Source organism: Ostrea edulis, chromosome 9, assembly GCF_947568905.1.
Source record: "Ostrea edulis chromosome 9, xbOstEdul1.1, whole genome shotgun sequence".
NCBI lineage: Eukaryota > Metazoa > Mollusca > Bivalvia > Ostreida > Ostreidae > Ostrea > Ostrea edulis.
In genome coordinates this window covers 54272097-54285999 of record NC_079172.1, presented here as the reverse complement: position 1 = coordinate 54285999, position 13903 = coordinate 54272097, and the positions used below count along the sequence as shown (strand labels likewise).

General features: G+C 42.4%; 2 protein-coding genes across 2 annotated transcripts in view; both read left to right on the top strand.

The window, feature by feature from the left end:
• LOC125659932 (uncharacterized) overlaps positions 1-3235 on the top strand; it is an 11855-nt gene extending 8620 nt beyond the window's left edge. The window contains exon 3 of the mRNA XM_048891743.2: positions 887-3235. Within this exon, the coding sequence (XP_048747700.2) occupies positions 887-3074 (2188 nt within the window). The 3' untranslated portion in view covers positions 3075-3235. The remainder of the gene's footprint in view (positions 1-886) is intronic.
• LOC125659626 (2'-deoxynucleoside 5'-phosphate N-hydrolase 1-like) overlaps positions 1-13903 on the top strand; it is a 370196-nt gene that overhangs the window by 206733 nt on the left and 149560 nt on the right. The gene's annotated exons all lie outside the window — the stretch shown is intronic.

Sequence of the window (13903 nt, the reverse complement as noted above, 5' to 3'; positions counted from 1 at the left end):
GCTAATTTAAAATTATGTAAACAAACTATAGAAACTCTTCAATTTCGGAAGATAAAATATTGCGTTATGGAAGTCATCTTTCGAACAGAAAAGTTAGTGATAGTTAATTTATGGAATTCACATACTTAGACGGTAAGTAACGCAGCATTGATAGTGATACAGAGTTGGTTTGATAGTGAACCCTGGCTGTTAGAATACAAGTAAACCCCTCTTGAGGGTACAAAATTGTACCAATCAAGATAAATTCTGATTGTCTTCATCAAAATATAAGCAAGAAATGTTTCAGAAACATCTACGCTACTAACCCCCCACCCACCCCCCACCACCCCCGATTGAAAAAAGTTATACTCATGTATCATTTGATTGATAGTCGTGCCAAAACAATTCAAGATATTGAGCGGACAATATTTTCCTATGTCCAGAGTGGATTGCCCTTTGACTCTGTGACCACAAAATCAAAAGAGGCGATTTACTCTTTAAGGTGTACCAATGTACTAAGTTTGGTGTCAATCAAGGAAATGATTCTCAAAATATAGAGAATACAATATATTACTATGTCCAGTTTGACCTTTGACCATGTGAACACAAAATCAATAGGGTTCATTTACTCCTAACGATGTACCAAGTTTTACATCTTTCAAGGAAAGGGTTCTCAAGATATGGAGCGGACAATATCCTATGCATAGTAGCGAGAACTTTGAATGTAACGTAAAAGATACAGTAAAAAGATATTTGGTTCCGGATTAGTAACATGCATCGAAATTTGAGTGGAGGGTTATGAATGCATATGGTAAAAGCATTGATAATTCTCATATAATTGGGCAGTGTGCTGTACATGCATATATGCTTGTAAAGTTGTAATACATGTTGTACATTCTATTTTTAGTATATTGTCCATCTACCGGGATGATGACGATCCTATTTCCCAGTGGAATCGAAGACGCATGGTTGGTGTTGGTGCAAGAAACTATATGTGGCGCACAGGTGGTGACATCAACTGGGTAAATCCCGGTTCATCTCACAGAGGAAGCGCATTTTCAAATAGAGCATTGCGCGGGTCAGCTAACATAGGTCTCAGAAGGAGGCTGTCGTTCAGTGACGATGATGATTGGAATTCTGTGATAAGGAGAGGGAGAAATCCAGTTCAAAGACGTCTAGTTTTGAGTCCAGTTCGGGAGCCTTTGACCACAATATGGTCACGCTATGACGATGATTGGAATTCCGTATTGCGAAGAAATACAAATCCAGTTCAAAGGCCCTTGACCAGATTAAGAACTGACGATGACGATGATTGGTCCTCCGTGTTGCGAAGAAGTACAATTTCTGCTCAAAGAGATAGAAGTGCATTTCAGAGGCCCTTGACCAGATTAAGAACAGACGATGACGATGATTGGCCCTCCGTATTGCGAAGAAGTACAATTTCTGCTCAAAGAGATAGAAGTGCATTCCAGAGGCCCTTGACCAGATTAAGAACAGACGATGATTGGCCCTCCGTGTTGCGAAGAAGTACAATTTCTGCTCAAAGAGATAGAAGTACATTTCAGAGGCCCTTGACCAGAATAAGAACAGACGATGACGATGATTGGCCTTCCGTGTTGCGAAGAAGTACAATTTCTGCTCAAAGAGATAGAAGTGCATTTCAGAGGCCCTTGACCAGATTAAGAACAGACGATGACGATGATTGGCCCTCCGTGTTACGAAGAAGTACAATTTCTGCTCAAAGAGATAGAAGTGCATTTCAGAGGCCCTTGACCAGATTAAGAACAGACGATGACGATGATTGGTCCTCTGTGTTGCGAAGAAGTACAATTTCTGTTCAAGGAGATAGAAGTGCAGTGCAGCGGCCCTTGGCTAGATTATGGACAGAAGAAGACGATGATTGGAAATCTGTCTTGCGAAGAATTACAAACCCAGCTCAAAGAAATGAAAATCCAGTTCAGAGGCCCTTGACCAGATTAAGGACGCACGATGACGATGATTTGTCCTCGTTGCGAAGAGGTACAATTTCTGCTCAAAGAGATAGAAGTGAACTTCAGAGGCCCTTGTCCACGGTATGGACAGACGATGACGATGATTGGGATTCTGTGTTGCGAAGAAACAGAAATCCAGCTCTAACAGATTCAAATCCAGTTCAGAGGCCCTTGTCCGCGGTATGGACAGGCGATGATGATGATTGGGATTCTGTGTTGCGACGAAACACAAATCCAGCTCTAACAGATTCAAATCCAGTTCAGAGGCCCCTGATAACAGAATGGACAGACGATGACGATGATTGGAATTCTGTGTTGCGAAGAAGTGCATTTCCTGTTCAAAGTCATGCAAATCCAGTTCAGAGGCTCTTGACCAGATTAAGGACTGATGATGACGATGATTGGTCCTCTGTGTTGCAAAAAGGTACAATTTCTGTTCAAAGAGATTCCAATGCATTGTCTGCGGTAGGGACAGACGATGACGATATTTGGGTATCTGGGTTGCGAGGAAACACAAATTCAGCTCTAAGAGATGCAAATCCAGTTCAGGGGTCATTGCCTGCAATATGGACAGACGATGATGATGATTGGAATCCTGTGTTGAGAAGAGACACCAGTCCAATTCAGAGGCTCTTAACCTCGGAAGTGGCAGGTGACGAGTTTTCGAGACCAGACTTACAAAGGAACAGTGGTGTGGTCAGAAGTGATTTGTTATCAATGTATAATGATGACGATGTAACGTGGACACCTAGCAGGCTGCGTGAAGACATGACTAACTTAAGAAGCAATACCCAAAGAAGGCGAGCTGGCAATACTGATGATAGCCTTCTTAGACGTAGCATTAGCCCAAGTAATAGAGTAAACTTTGGAACATTGGACTCAATGCGGCGAATTGATGATGACAATAACGACGGGTTCGATTCACGTGAAATCAGTTTTAGTCCACGTGATAATACTGTGAATAGTGTTGCCTCAGGCATTGCTAGCATATTGTCCAAAAGGAATTACCCTACTGATAGGGTTTTGGGGGGTCAATCCCGGGCAGGGCTTTATCAGGCAAACAAAATATCCCCCAAACAGGCGATAAAAACGACGACCGTATAAAGTGAACAGATCATCGGGATAAATTAATCCACAACAAACCTAAAGGAGAACATCTGTATCTAATGCTGGCAAAGGTGTCAGTACCACTTTTGGTTAATGTGTAGACAACGTCTATGGAAATAAATGGGGTGATAAAATATAAATAAAATAGATAAAATAAACATTTTCTCGTCAGTTCTGCTTAGTAGCTGACATCTGACCAATAGAATGAAAAGGTGAAGATAACGAACAGTGATCTATCTCATACATCTCGCATAGAGAATGGAAAGACGGACCCCTGGACATACCAGAGGCAGGATCAGGTGTCTTGCAGGAGTAAGCCTCTGTTCACACACCCACCGTGATCCCTCGATCAGGTAAACGGAGTAATCCGTGGTTAAAATCAGTGTGTAAAGAACGGGTTAACAATTGGTATGATACGTGTCTGACAGGAGCCGACCTAATGACAGGTCATATTAGTAAATTATATTGTTATAACAACCATAGAATTTGTGAAATGCTGGCTTTAAATGAGACTGTGGTGATATTGTTATAACGACCATAGAATTTGCGAAACGAGACTGCAGTGATACTCCTCGTAAGCTTTTCACATTTTAAGACTTCTCAAAAAACACTGGGTCGATTTCAGCAAAACGTAAGAAAAAAATTATGAGTTGAATGTTCAAATTAGTTTATACGAGCATTGAAATCATTTCGTTGTCTGTTAACGTAGTTCCACTCTCCTATGACGTCATAAGATTTCGCAAAGTCAATGATTTAATAAGATTTATACATGACAGGAACATAAGTTTTTGTTTGAATTTGTTTCAATAGTCATTGTGAAAAATCTTGTTAACCATAAAATATTTCAAAAGTCTAAGTTTTATATGGATAATCAATTATATGTTTCAAAATATTGAATTCATGGGCAATAACTCTCTTTTCATTAAATTATTTATCAAGTCCATTATGCGATAGATTTCCTTTATTTTTCACAAATATTTTGTATACTTTTTAAAGAAAGTTTCATGAAATTGTTATGAATACTATCACATCGTTACAAACAGTTTTTGTGAAATTTTGATGATGCTGTTTAAGGAAAATTGCAATTTTCTGACGTTGATAACAGGTATATTGTGCTAATTGATAAAAATTATACTAATACCGCAACATACTTATTTTATCATTTTTATTTGTTACCAAGATATATTATTTGATGAATCAACAATCAAATATAAGATTGAACCTATGATTCTGGAAGGGTGGAATTGCCTTAGGTCATTTAAAAATTGGCACATAGAATTCCTGGACAAAGGGTCTTTAAGGATTTTTGATCGAGCGAAAGTTTTAGTTATAGAAATAGACACATTCTATAAATAAGTGGATTGAATATATTTTTACGTAAGATACACTTGGTATTTACATAAAACTTGACTCCCCAAGTCGTGTTTGTGAACACGGTGTTTGTCAATATCAAGAGTGAGTTGAATGCGCGCGCATTTCATAAGACTGTAAAGAAAGGCTTGTCATTAGCAGAAAACCGCGTATGGGGTTGTGAACACCCAAGATTTCTAAACAGTGTTATAGTGTCTACACAGGTACATGTATGCTAACGTATGAATTGTAGAAGGCTACAAAAAATAGGAAAGAAAATTACTCACATGGTTTTGCATATGGGCAAAATGAAAAAATGTATCAATTGGAAAGTTACTAGGAAATGTCATGGTTATAAAAGAATGTATAATGTTCAAAACTAATTCAGAAACGTTTAGAAAACTTACATGATGGTCTACATCTAACGATGGCCAAGGATAAAACATGCCACTCTAATTGCAAAGGAGTGTTTGAAGTGAAAACGTTAGAACAGGAAGTACTCAAAAAGAATGTGAACAATTGGCATGCATAATTTATAAACAAGTTGTACATGTAATATGATTATTTGTAGCAACACAAGTGTGTCAAAACATTCAACATTTCGATATACATGTAAGCAAGGGAGATTGTTCCATTTAAAAAATATATTGTAAAATTACTATATTCTAGCAAGAATGGATATGATGTCGGACCTCTCCGTAGCTTCGAATATCATTTTCCTTTCAATTTCCCGTATTTCGCCCACCCACCGCCTCGGATATCTGACACAGTTATTAATCTACATATGTAAAAGTAATCCTTTGTGTACCTTAAAAATCCGTTCCCCACAGGGTTTATTCACCGTGACCCACAAAAAGGACAATTGTCGTGCCGTGAAACGAAAGTACATCACGCATTTGTCTCCCGCAGTGCTATATTGGAGCTTAATGTATGTTAACGATTCTACATAATGTATATGTACTAATATATTTCATATTTTGTGGACAAATTGTCAATGAACGCTAAATAGAAAACGATTCATCTGTTTTCTTTTACTAAGACCCTATATCTAAGTCTAAATTCATGGTACGCCATCTATAGCTATCGATGTGAGTGAAAAATTCTTCCGGGGATGTAAAACCCAAACATTAGAATTAATTTCTTTATTCTTCTTTCATACAAACAAACATTGAAGTCAATATAAATACATATAGCATTTGTTTTTGAAACACACACACACCACTCTGACTCTCTACACCTGAACACTTTCAAAGAGCGCATACATTGTACACATAAAAAGAACTGATTAAGTTGAGTGGTTACTTGCGTTGTTTATAACGAAGTCTATACAATATATATGATGAGAGGCGGGAAAACAGAGTAATGAGTAAAATACGTGTAATAACAGCTACACATCAAAAATACTTTGAAACAATGACCACTGTTTTTCAAAACTATTCAATCTAAAATTTTGACTTGCAGCATATTTTTCCACTTTATATTTTATCTTTAAATGACATAATAATCCACCCAGATTTGGCATTTTATTTTGCAATAAACAAATGAAAATATATTGCTTAGCATAGAGAATTATACAATTAATGACTTTATTATGAGAAAATAAAGGAATTTCACCAAAACTTATGTTCGACACATTGAAACCAACTTTTTCATGTGTCTTTCTGTAAATAAATGATAATTTTGCTTGTGGTGTTAACCTGGTTATTGAAAACACTTGCACTAATCTCTTTTGGCTAACAAATACAATTTCATGATTTTAGTTCAATGTAAATAAGATTTTTTTTTAAAGTTAGTTTCCAAGTATTAGAAAATAAAATTAAGGCATCTACTACATGTACATTCAAATTGTTGTCCTTTTGCACTAAAGAACTATAGTCTCGACGCTGAGGTTTCATAAAAGGGAAGTTACTCTCTCCGGAAGTACGTTGGTTGTTCTGTATTCACAATATTTTGATTTAACTGCAATCCGTCAGTTTACTGTCGATTGAATCCACACTTCCTTTGATCTACTCCCCAAAACAAACACAATGACACTGATGAGAAATGTTTCCTGTCAATTCGTGGATTCTGTCTCTTGTATCTTCTTTTCAATTCTCATTGCCATTTTGCACTTTGATTAAACGGGTTTACTGATCAAAGCGCAAAATGGAATTGGGAAATTAGTGTGTAGCATGAAAGGTGAAGATAACAAACAGTGATCAATCTCATTACTCCTATAAGGAATATAAAATAAGGAGTTGGGCAAACACGGACCGCTGGATATACCAGTGCTTAGGAAGAGTATGCATCCTCTGTCGATCAGGTAAATGGAGTAGTCAGTAGTCAAAATCAGTGTGTCGAGAACACGTCAAACAGCATTTGACCCAAAGATAGGTTGTCTTCAAATAATTACAGATATTTTCAATTATTTGAGTATATGTTGATATGGCGCTCCATACCTTCGCTTGGTGATCGGGATGTCGTGAGTTCGAACCTTGCTTGTGCCGTGGCCGCATCAAACCACATCCGTTTACCTGATCAAGATATATGGCTCATGGCGGGTGTAACCAGTGGACAGAGGATGCTTACTCCTCCTAGGCACCTGATCTCACCTATGGTACATCTAAGGGTCCGTGTTTGCCCAGCTCTCTATATTTTGTATTGCTTATAGGAGTTATGAGATTGATCACATATGGAAGCAGATATCTTGTTTGTTTTAAATGATACAGTTTCAAGAATAACATCAAGAAAAGTAGACACTTTCAGCTTTCCAGGACAATATAGCATTATAAGTACTTTGCATTATTTTGTAAACAAGAAAAGTTGGCTAAGAATACAGATTATTTGCTTGATGAAATCCAAGAAAGGTATTTAATTTTCTTCTTAGTAGTAATTTTAAGCATTTCACACACTTTATTTCAAAATTTACAGTTTCAGATTTTAAGTGTAATATTTTCAAGTCTTTGGGGTTATAGTATTCTGTAAAAGTGGTTATTTACGAGTGGAGGAAGATTACACTAATTACGCGGTCACATAATACACGCTTAAACTTCATCACGCATATACTTATGAATATTTGATATTATAATCTATATTATATTCCGTTAGCTAGTACCGTGTATTTTTCCCCACGCATAATGTTGGACGTGGTAAAACACGTACTTAACCCCCAGCGAAAATAACCACTTTTACACTACTTTACTTTAAAATATATACTGTATATATGACAACCTTTACAAATATATGTCAGGTATGGTATTCAATTGAAAATTTGCTCCTTTCTATCAGATAATTGGAACCTGGTGAACATAAATGCTCACTTGGTACTATTTTTAATATGTTGATTGTATATCTGTTTAATGTCCATGATGTCCCGCTCGAGAATATTTCACTCACATAAAGACGTCACCATTGTCGGTGAAGGGCTGCAAAATTTAGGCCTATTCTCGGCGCTTACGACCTTCGAGCATGGAGGGATCTTTATCGTGCCACATCTGCTGTGACACGGGGCCTCAGTTTTTACGGTTTCATCCGAAGGACCGCCCCATTATTGATGAAATATCTCATATATTCTTTTCTTTTTTTTTATTCTTCATGACTTGGAAAAGTAATATTACAAAGAGTTTTGTAGAAAACTGATGAAAAGTAAAATACCAGGATAACTAGGAAGAATTGTTTTAGCACATTATTTTTAACTAATGTCTCCCCTTTCATTTTCCATGGGTTAAAAAAACATTTGAGGGATCATCTTTAAAGTATAACACTAAGAGCTACGATACATGAAAGGTGAAGATAACGAACAGTGATCAATCTCATAACTCCTATAAGCAATACAAAATAGAGAGTTGAGCAAACACGGACCCCTGGACACACCAGAGGTGGGATCAGGTGCCTTGAAGGGGTAAGCATCCCCTGTTGACCGGTCACACCTGCCGTGAGCCCTATATCCCGATCAGGTAAACGGAGTTATCCGTAGTCAAAATCAGTGTGCCAAGAACGGTTTAACAATCGGTATGAAACACGTCAGACAGCATTTGACCCAATGATAGGTTGTGTTGACAAACTAGATCGTTATAACAACCATAGAATTTGCGAAATGCTGACTTTAATCCAGAGTGTTGACGCCCTTGTACCTTCAATTTGTTTGTGAGTAGCTTGCCTCGATTTCAAAAATGGTCATACACAGAACAAGCTCTTGCAAATCGAATCAGTTGAGAGATCTAAACACAGGTGACAATGGAATATTGCTACATAAATATGCCCAGGAAGTTGACGATGGAGAAGCTGAAATCATCCTGTTTGTCATACAGTTGAGTTGTCAGTTTGCCGTTAATGTCTACTTTCAATAAAATATGTAAGTATGAAGCAGAAGTGGACGACTCTGTGGTGTCTTATTTCGAACTCACAGGGATATATCGAATCGACATATGTGTAGCAGGTCTGGCGTTCGTATAGTCTGTACTTCGCGTTGTGTTTTGTTTTATTTGATTTGATAGTGGCGACTTCGAAACGACCCAACTACACTATGATTAGAAACTTCAAAATAAATTCAAATGGAAATGAAAATAAGATAAATAACACTTTACGAATTTATTACCAGTATTAATGTGACAAATACACACTCCTAAATCCTAAAACTTAGCCTAGAATCTATCAAGAAATTATCCCAACCCAAAGGTAATAATAATTTAGTAAGTTAAAAAGGAGCAAAGTAGACGAACAAAACGTAATTCCAAAATAGGAAGAATGGAAGGAGAAGTGTAGCTAGCAAGGCCAGCTGTCTCGTTTCCACGAATAGTAAGCTGCATTGCTTTATATAGCTTAAACAATAGAAATTGTCATTAAAGTTATTGGCTAAAAAACAAAGTGGGCGTGGTCAAATACAATGGGTGAATAATTTACATCGAGACCGAAATCCAGAAATAAAAGTAAAAATAAAACCCAAACTACCACATATGAATGAAAGTTATTGTTAATAGATAAAACGTCGTCGATATATCTAAATGTCGAATTGAAGGCCACAGCAAGAGAATTTTTTCTTCTCACGTAGAAGTTTTTGAATAAATTCTGCTTTATATATGAATATAAAAACAGGTCAGCTAACAAAGGAGCACAATTGGTGTCCATGGGAATTCCAACAGACTGTTGGAAGACATAACAGTCACCTATATGATGTGCTTCAACCAAACATACCAAATATCATGGAATGTACCAACATATTATATCAAATATCAAGGCCTATGTCAAAAGACAGAAAAGTCGTGGTCCAGACAATAAAAAAATTGCCCTAAGAATGATATCATTTTACCTTAAAATATCAAACGTCTATGTCAAAAAAGTGATGGCCCGTACAAACTGTAGTATCTGGGGAGTCTTCCCCAGTACGACTTGTTTATCCCCGGATTGCAGAGGATCAACATCCGGCAGCACGAGGAGATTTCCCGCGGTTATGGTACATGCCAGACGTACAAGAAGACCTACCCGAAGCTTAGAGACCGACAGCAGGCAGAGCAGTTAAGTCCTCGGGACTCATGTTTATGTAGATACACAGTAATAAAGACTATAGATACTTCATTGGCGCCCAACTCGAGGCCGCGGACTTACCTGGGTGGGTTATTGCCTTTTTTTTTGTGCTTTCCCCAGTCACGTTGTTATGTCGCCATATTGGCGGGTAGTGTCAGATTTGGGATTTTTCTTTTTTCTACTCGGGAATAAATTTCGATTTTAAAGATTAACAGGGATTTTTATTAATTACTGCATTTTTGATACATTTTTTGTGGATTATTTACTTGTGAGATGGATATGTCTATAGATGAGGCGTTACGTGGGTTGGGCTTGCGCCCTCACCCGGACACACCTGTGGTCACGCGGAATGTACCCGCGTACTCCCAGGTATCCTCAGGCGGTGGCGAACGTTATTTCACGCCGTCCTTGGCTTCCTGTTTAAGGGAGGGGGAGGGGGGAGGTAGGTTAAGGGATGCCACAGGTGGGGAAGTGAGCTCGAGGTTTCTAGCTGGCACGCAGTTTGGCTCTAGAGAGGGTGACAGGCTTGGTGGCACGCAGATTGGCTCTAGAGAGGATGACAGGCTTTGTGGCACGCAGATTGGCTCTAGAGAGGGTGACAAGCTTAGTAGCACGCAGTTTGGCTCTAGAGAGGGTGACAGGCTTAGTGGCACGCAGATTGGCTCTAGAGAGGATGACAGGCTTGGTGGCACGCAGATTGGCTCTAGAGAGGGTGACAAGCTTAGTGGCACGCAGTTTGGCTCTAGAGAGGGTGACAGGCTTAGTGGCACGCAGTTTGGCTCTAGAGAGGGTGACAGGCTAAGTGGCACGCAGTTTGGCTCTAGAGAGGGTGACAGGCTTAGTGGCACGCAGATTGGCTCTAGAGAGGATGACTCGACAGGCTTAGTGGCACGCAGATTGGCTCTAGAGAGGGCGATAGGTTTAGTGGCACGCAAATTGGCTCTAGGGAGGGTGACAGGCTTAGTGGCACACAATTTGGCTCTAGAGAGGGTGACAGGCTTAGTGACACGCAGATTGGCTCTAGAGAGGATGACAGGCTTGGTGGCACGCAGATTGGCTCTAGAGAGGGTGACAAGCTTAGTGGCACGCAGTTTGGCTCTAGAGAGGGTGACAGGCTTAGTGGCACGCAGTTTGGCTCTAGAGAGGGTGACAGGCTAAGTGGCACGCAGTTTGGCTCTAGAGAGGGTGACAGGCTTAGTGGCACGCAGATTGGCTCTAGAGAGGATGACTCGACAGGCTTAGTGGCACGCAGATTGGCTCTAGAGAGGGCGATAGGTTTAGTGGCACGCAAATTGGCTCTAGGGAGGGTGACAGGCTTAGTGGCACACAATTTGGCTCTAGAGAGGGTGACAGGCTTAGTGACACGCAGATTGGCTCTAAAGAGGATGACAGGCTTAGTGGCACGCAGATTGGCTCTAGAGAGGGTGGCAGGTTTAGTGGCACGCAGTTTGGCTCCAGGGAAGGTGACCGATTTCCTGGCACGCAGTTTGGCTCTGATGAAGGATATAGCTTAGATTGGGATATGCAACGTAGGTGTGACTTCCCAGGGAATTTAATGGGATTAGATCCGCCCAAGAAAGGGTCTGGACATGATACCCCAGGGTTTAGCGATTGGGATAGGTGGGAGGATGATTTCTTGTCCCCTGATGGGGGCTCAGTTATTCCTAAGGTCCCGGTGAGGCCTACTCCAGTCAAGGGGGGTGGTCATGTACCCAGCTCTGGGAGTCTCCCGGAATATCATACCCCTTCTCTGCATTCCTACACTCCAGTGTCAAGGAGGTCAGCCCCACCCCCTTATTCATGGGTTGATGATCAGGCCCTAGGCCAGCTTAGTCAGGGTTTGCCCCGGATGGCCTTGGGTTCACGCTTGCAGCACCCCACTCCTGGACCGTATTCCCCAGTTGCCCCATGTTCGGAGCCAGGGATTACCTACGGGAATTACCAATCCCCACAGCCCAGCCAGAGCTATGATCTCCTTACAGGGTCCCCAGTCTCTCATGCCTACCCATCCTATGTGCAAGACCCTTGGGTTGGGGGGAATGCCCCCCACACCCAGCCTTTGATACCTCCCATGCCTAGTGGTTACGCTAGCACACATATGCCCTACCCTACCATGATGACTCCTTCCTATCAACAGCAGGGGCCCTTCACCTACCCTGGTACCACGGCTTGTGGGTTGGGGGGTAGCGTAGCGCACATTCAACCCCAGTTAGGTGAACCAGAACGACACACACCATTCTCTGGGCATTCTGCCCAGGGACTAGCTCCAGCATCTCGCATCATGTACCAGGTCCCCCAGTACTCTTGTGTGGGGGAGCAGTCGATGGGCTTCAGTAGAAACGCACCCCAGTAGAAGGATTTGCGGTACGATGGAAATTCTAGCTGGAAGTCCTTCCTGCACAAGTTCATTCGCCTGGCCCGCAGCCAACAGTGGACCGAGATGGAATAACACGACCAGTTCTGCTTCTTCTTGGAGGGGACAGCCAGTGACTACTACACCCTGTTGATGGAAACGGACCGCGGTCTCTCTTTGGCTGACATCATTGTGCGGTTTGAGAAACGTTTTGGGTCATCTGCACCAGGTTTCACGCATCAATTGAACTTTCAGTCAGCATCACAGGATGTGGGCGAGTCATTGCAACATTGGGCTGACAGGGTGCTTACCCTGGCCACCCAGACTTTTCCGTCTGTGCCGGATGTACATGTCTATGCCATCCCACAGCTGTGCTATGGTGCTGAGGACAGGGATGCAGGACTATGCCCTGGACGGCCAGCCCAAGACAGTTGAGGAAGCAGTCGACCGAATGCAGTACTATCAACATTCACGGCAGATGAAGTCATCCAAGCCCATGAGGGATGTGAGGCGGGTTGCTCAGGTTGAAGCTCCCAATCCTGACAAGGAGCTCAAGGAGATGCGTCAGCGACTTGGGGAGTTAGAGAAGGAAATCCGAGGGCGGACCCTCTCTCGGAGACCTTCATCGCCACCATCAAACGGCAACCGAAAGCCAGCAGTCTGCTTCAAATATGGGGCCATGGGACATTTTAAGCGGGAATGCCCGGAATGGCGGGGGAAAACAGGCGAACCAGGGCCAGGGGACCAAGGTGAAGCCTAGGGATGGTCCAGACGCACAACCGTGTTCATCAGAACCAAGGGGGCGGGGAGCCAAGACCCGTCAGCCACAGTTTAGTAGTGGAGGGCCTACGCAGCGGGAAGTGAGGATGTTAACTCCAGAGCGCTCCTCAGCTAGGCCAGGACCGTGCGAGGCTTGCACGGGGACAAGTCGGTTTATAGGAGGACACAGGCAGGCGCTCTCCTGCATGCCCCGCTCCAGGAAGGGCACGCTCCAAGTGCGGTTCAGGGAGGCACCCGATGAGGAGGAATCCGAGGACTGGGTCATAGGGTGGGATGAGGACAAATACGAGCCCTCTCCCAGGGATATGTTGTCGGGATTCAGGCTCCCTGAGGATATCGTGGTGCCGGAACTGCCCGGTTTTGGGGCAGAGAACCAGGGAGGTGTGGAGGATTCGGAGGACTTGCCGGATCTGGAGCCCTCGCCCATTCAGGAGGAGCAGGTAGGCGCGGACTCCGCGTCCGAGCCTAGCGAGTGCCCGGAGCCAGTTAGGGCGCAGGTTCAGCCCAAGGAGGAATGTGGGCTGGGGGTGGTCAGTGGCCAAGCGGAGAACGAGACTGCGGATATGCCATTCCGGCATGCGGGAGAATCCCACGAAGACTCGCCTGTGCCAATAGGGCAGATACGCCCAACCACCGGATTCATGGTCCAAATGGTAGTCCAGGGAGCAAGACTACAGGCAATGGTAGACACTGGAGAGGAGGTGAGTGTGTTGTCCATCCGGGTCTACGAGGAGCTCGACCCCAAGCCTCCCATCAAGCAGCATGTGACCTTGGTCCAGGCAGGGGGAAATGCCAGGATGAGGGGCTTCATCATTGGCCCTGTGGCAGTTCGCCTTGGAGA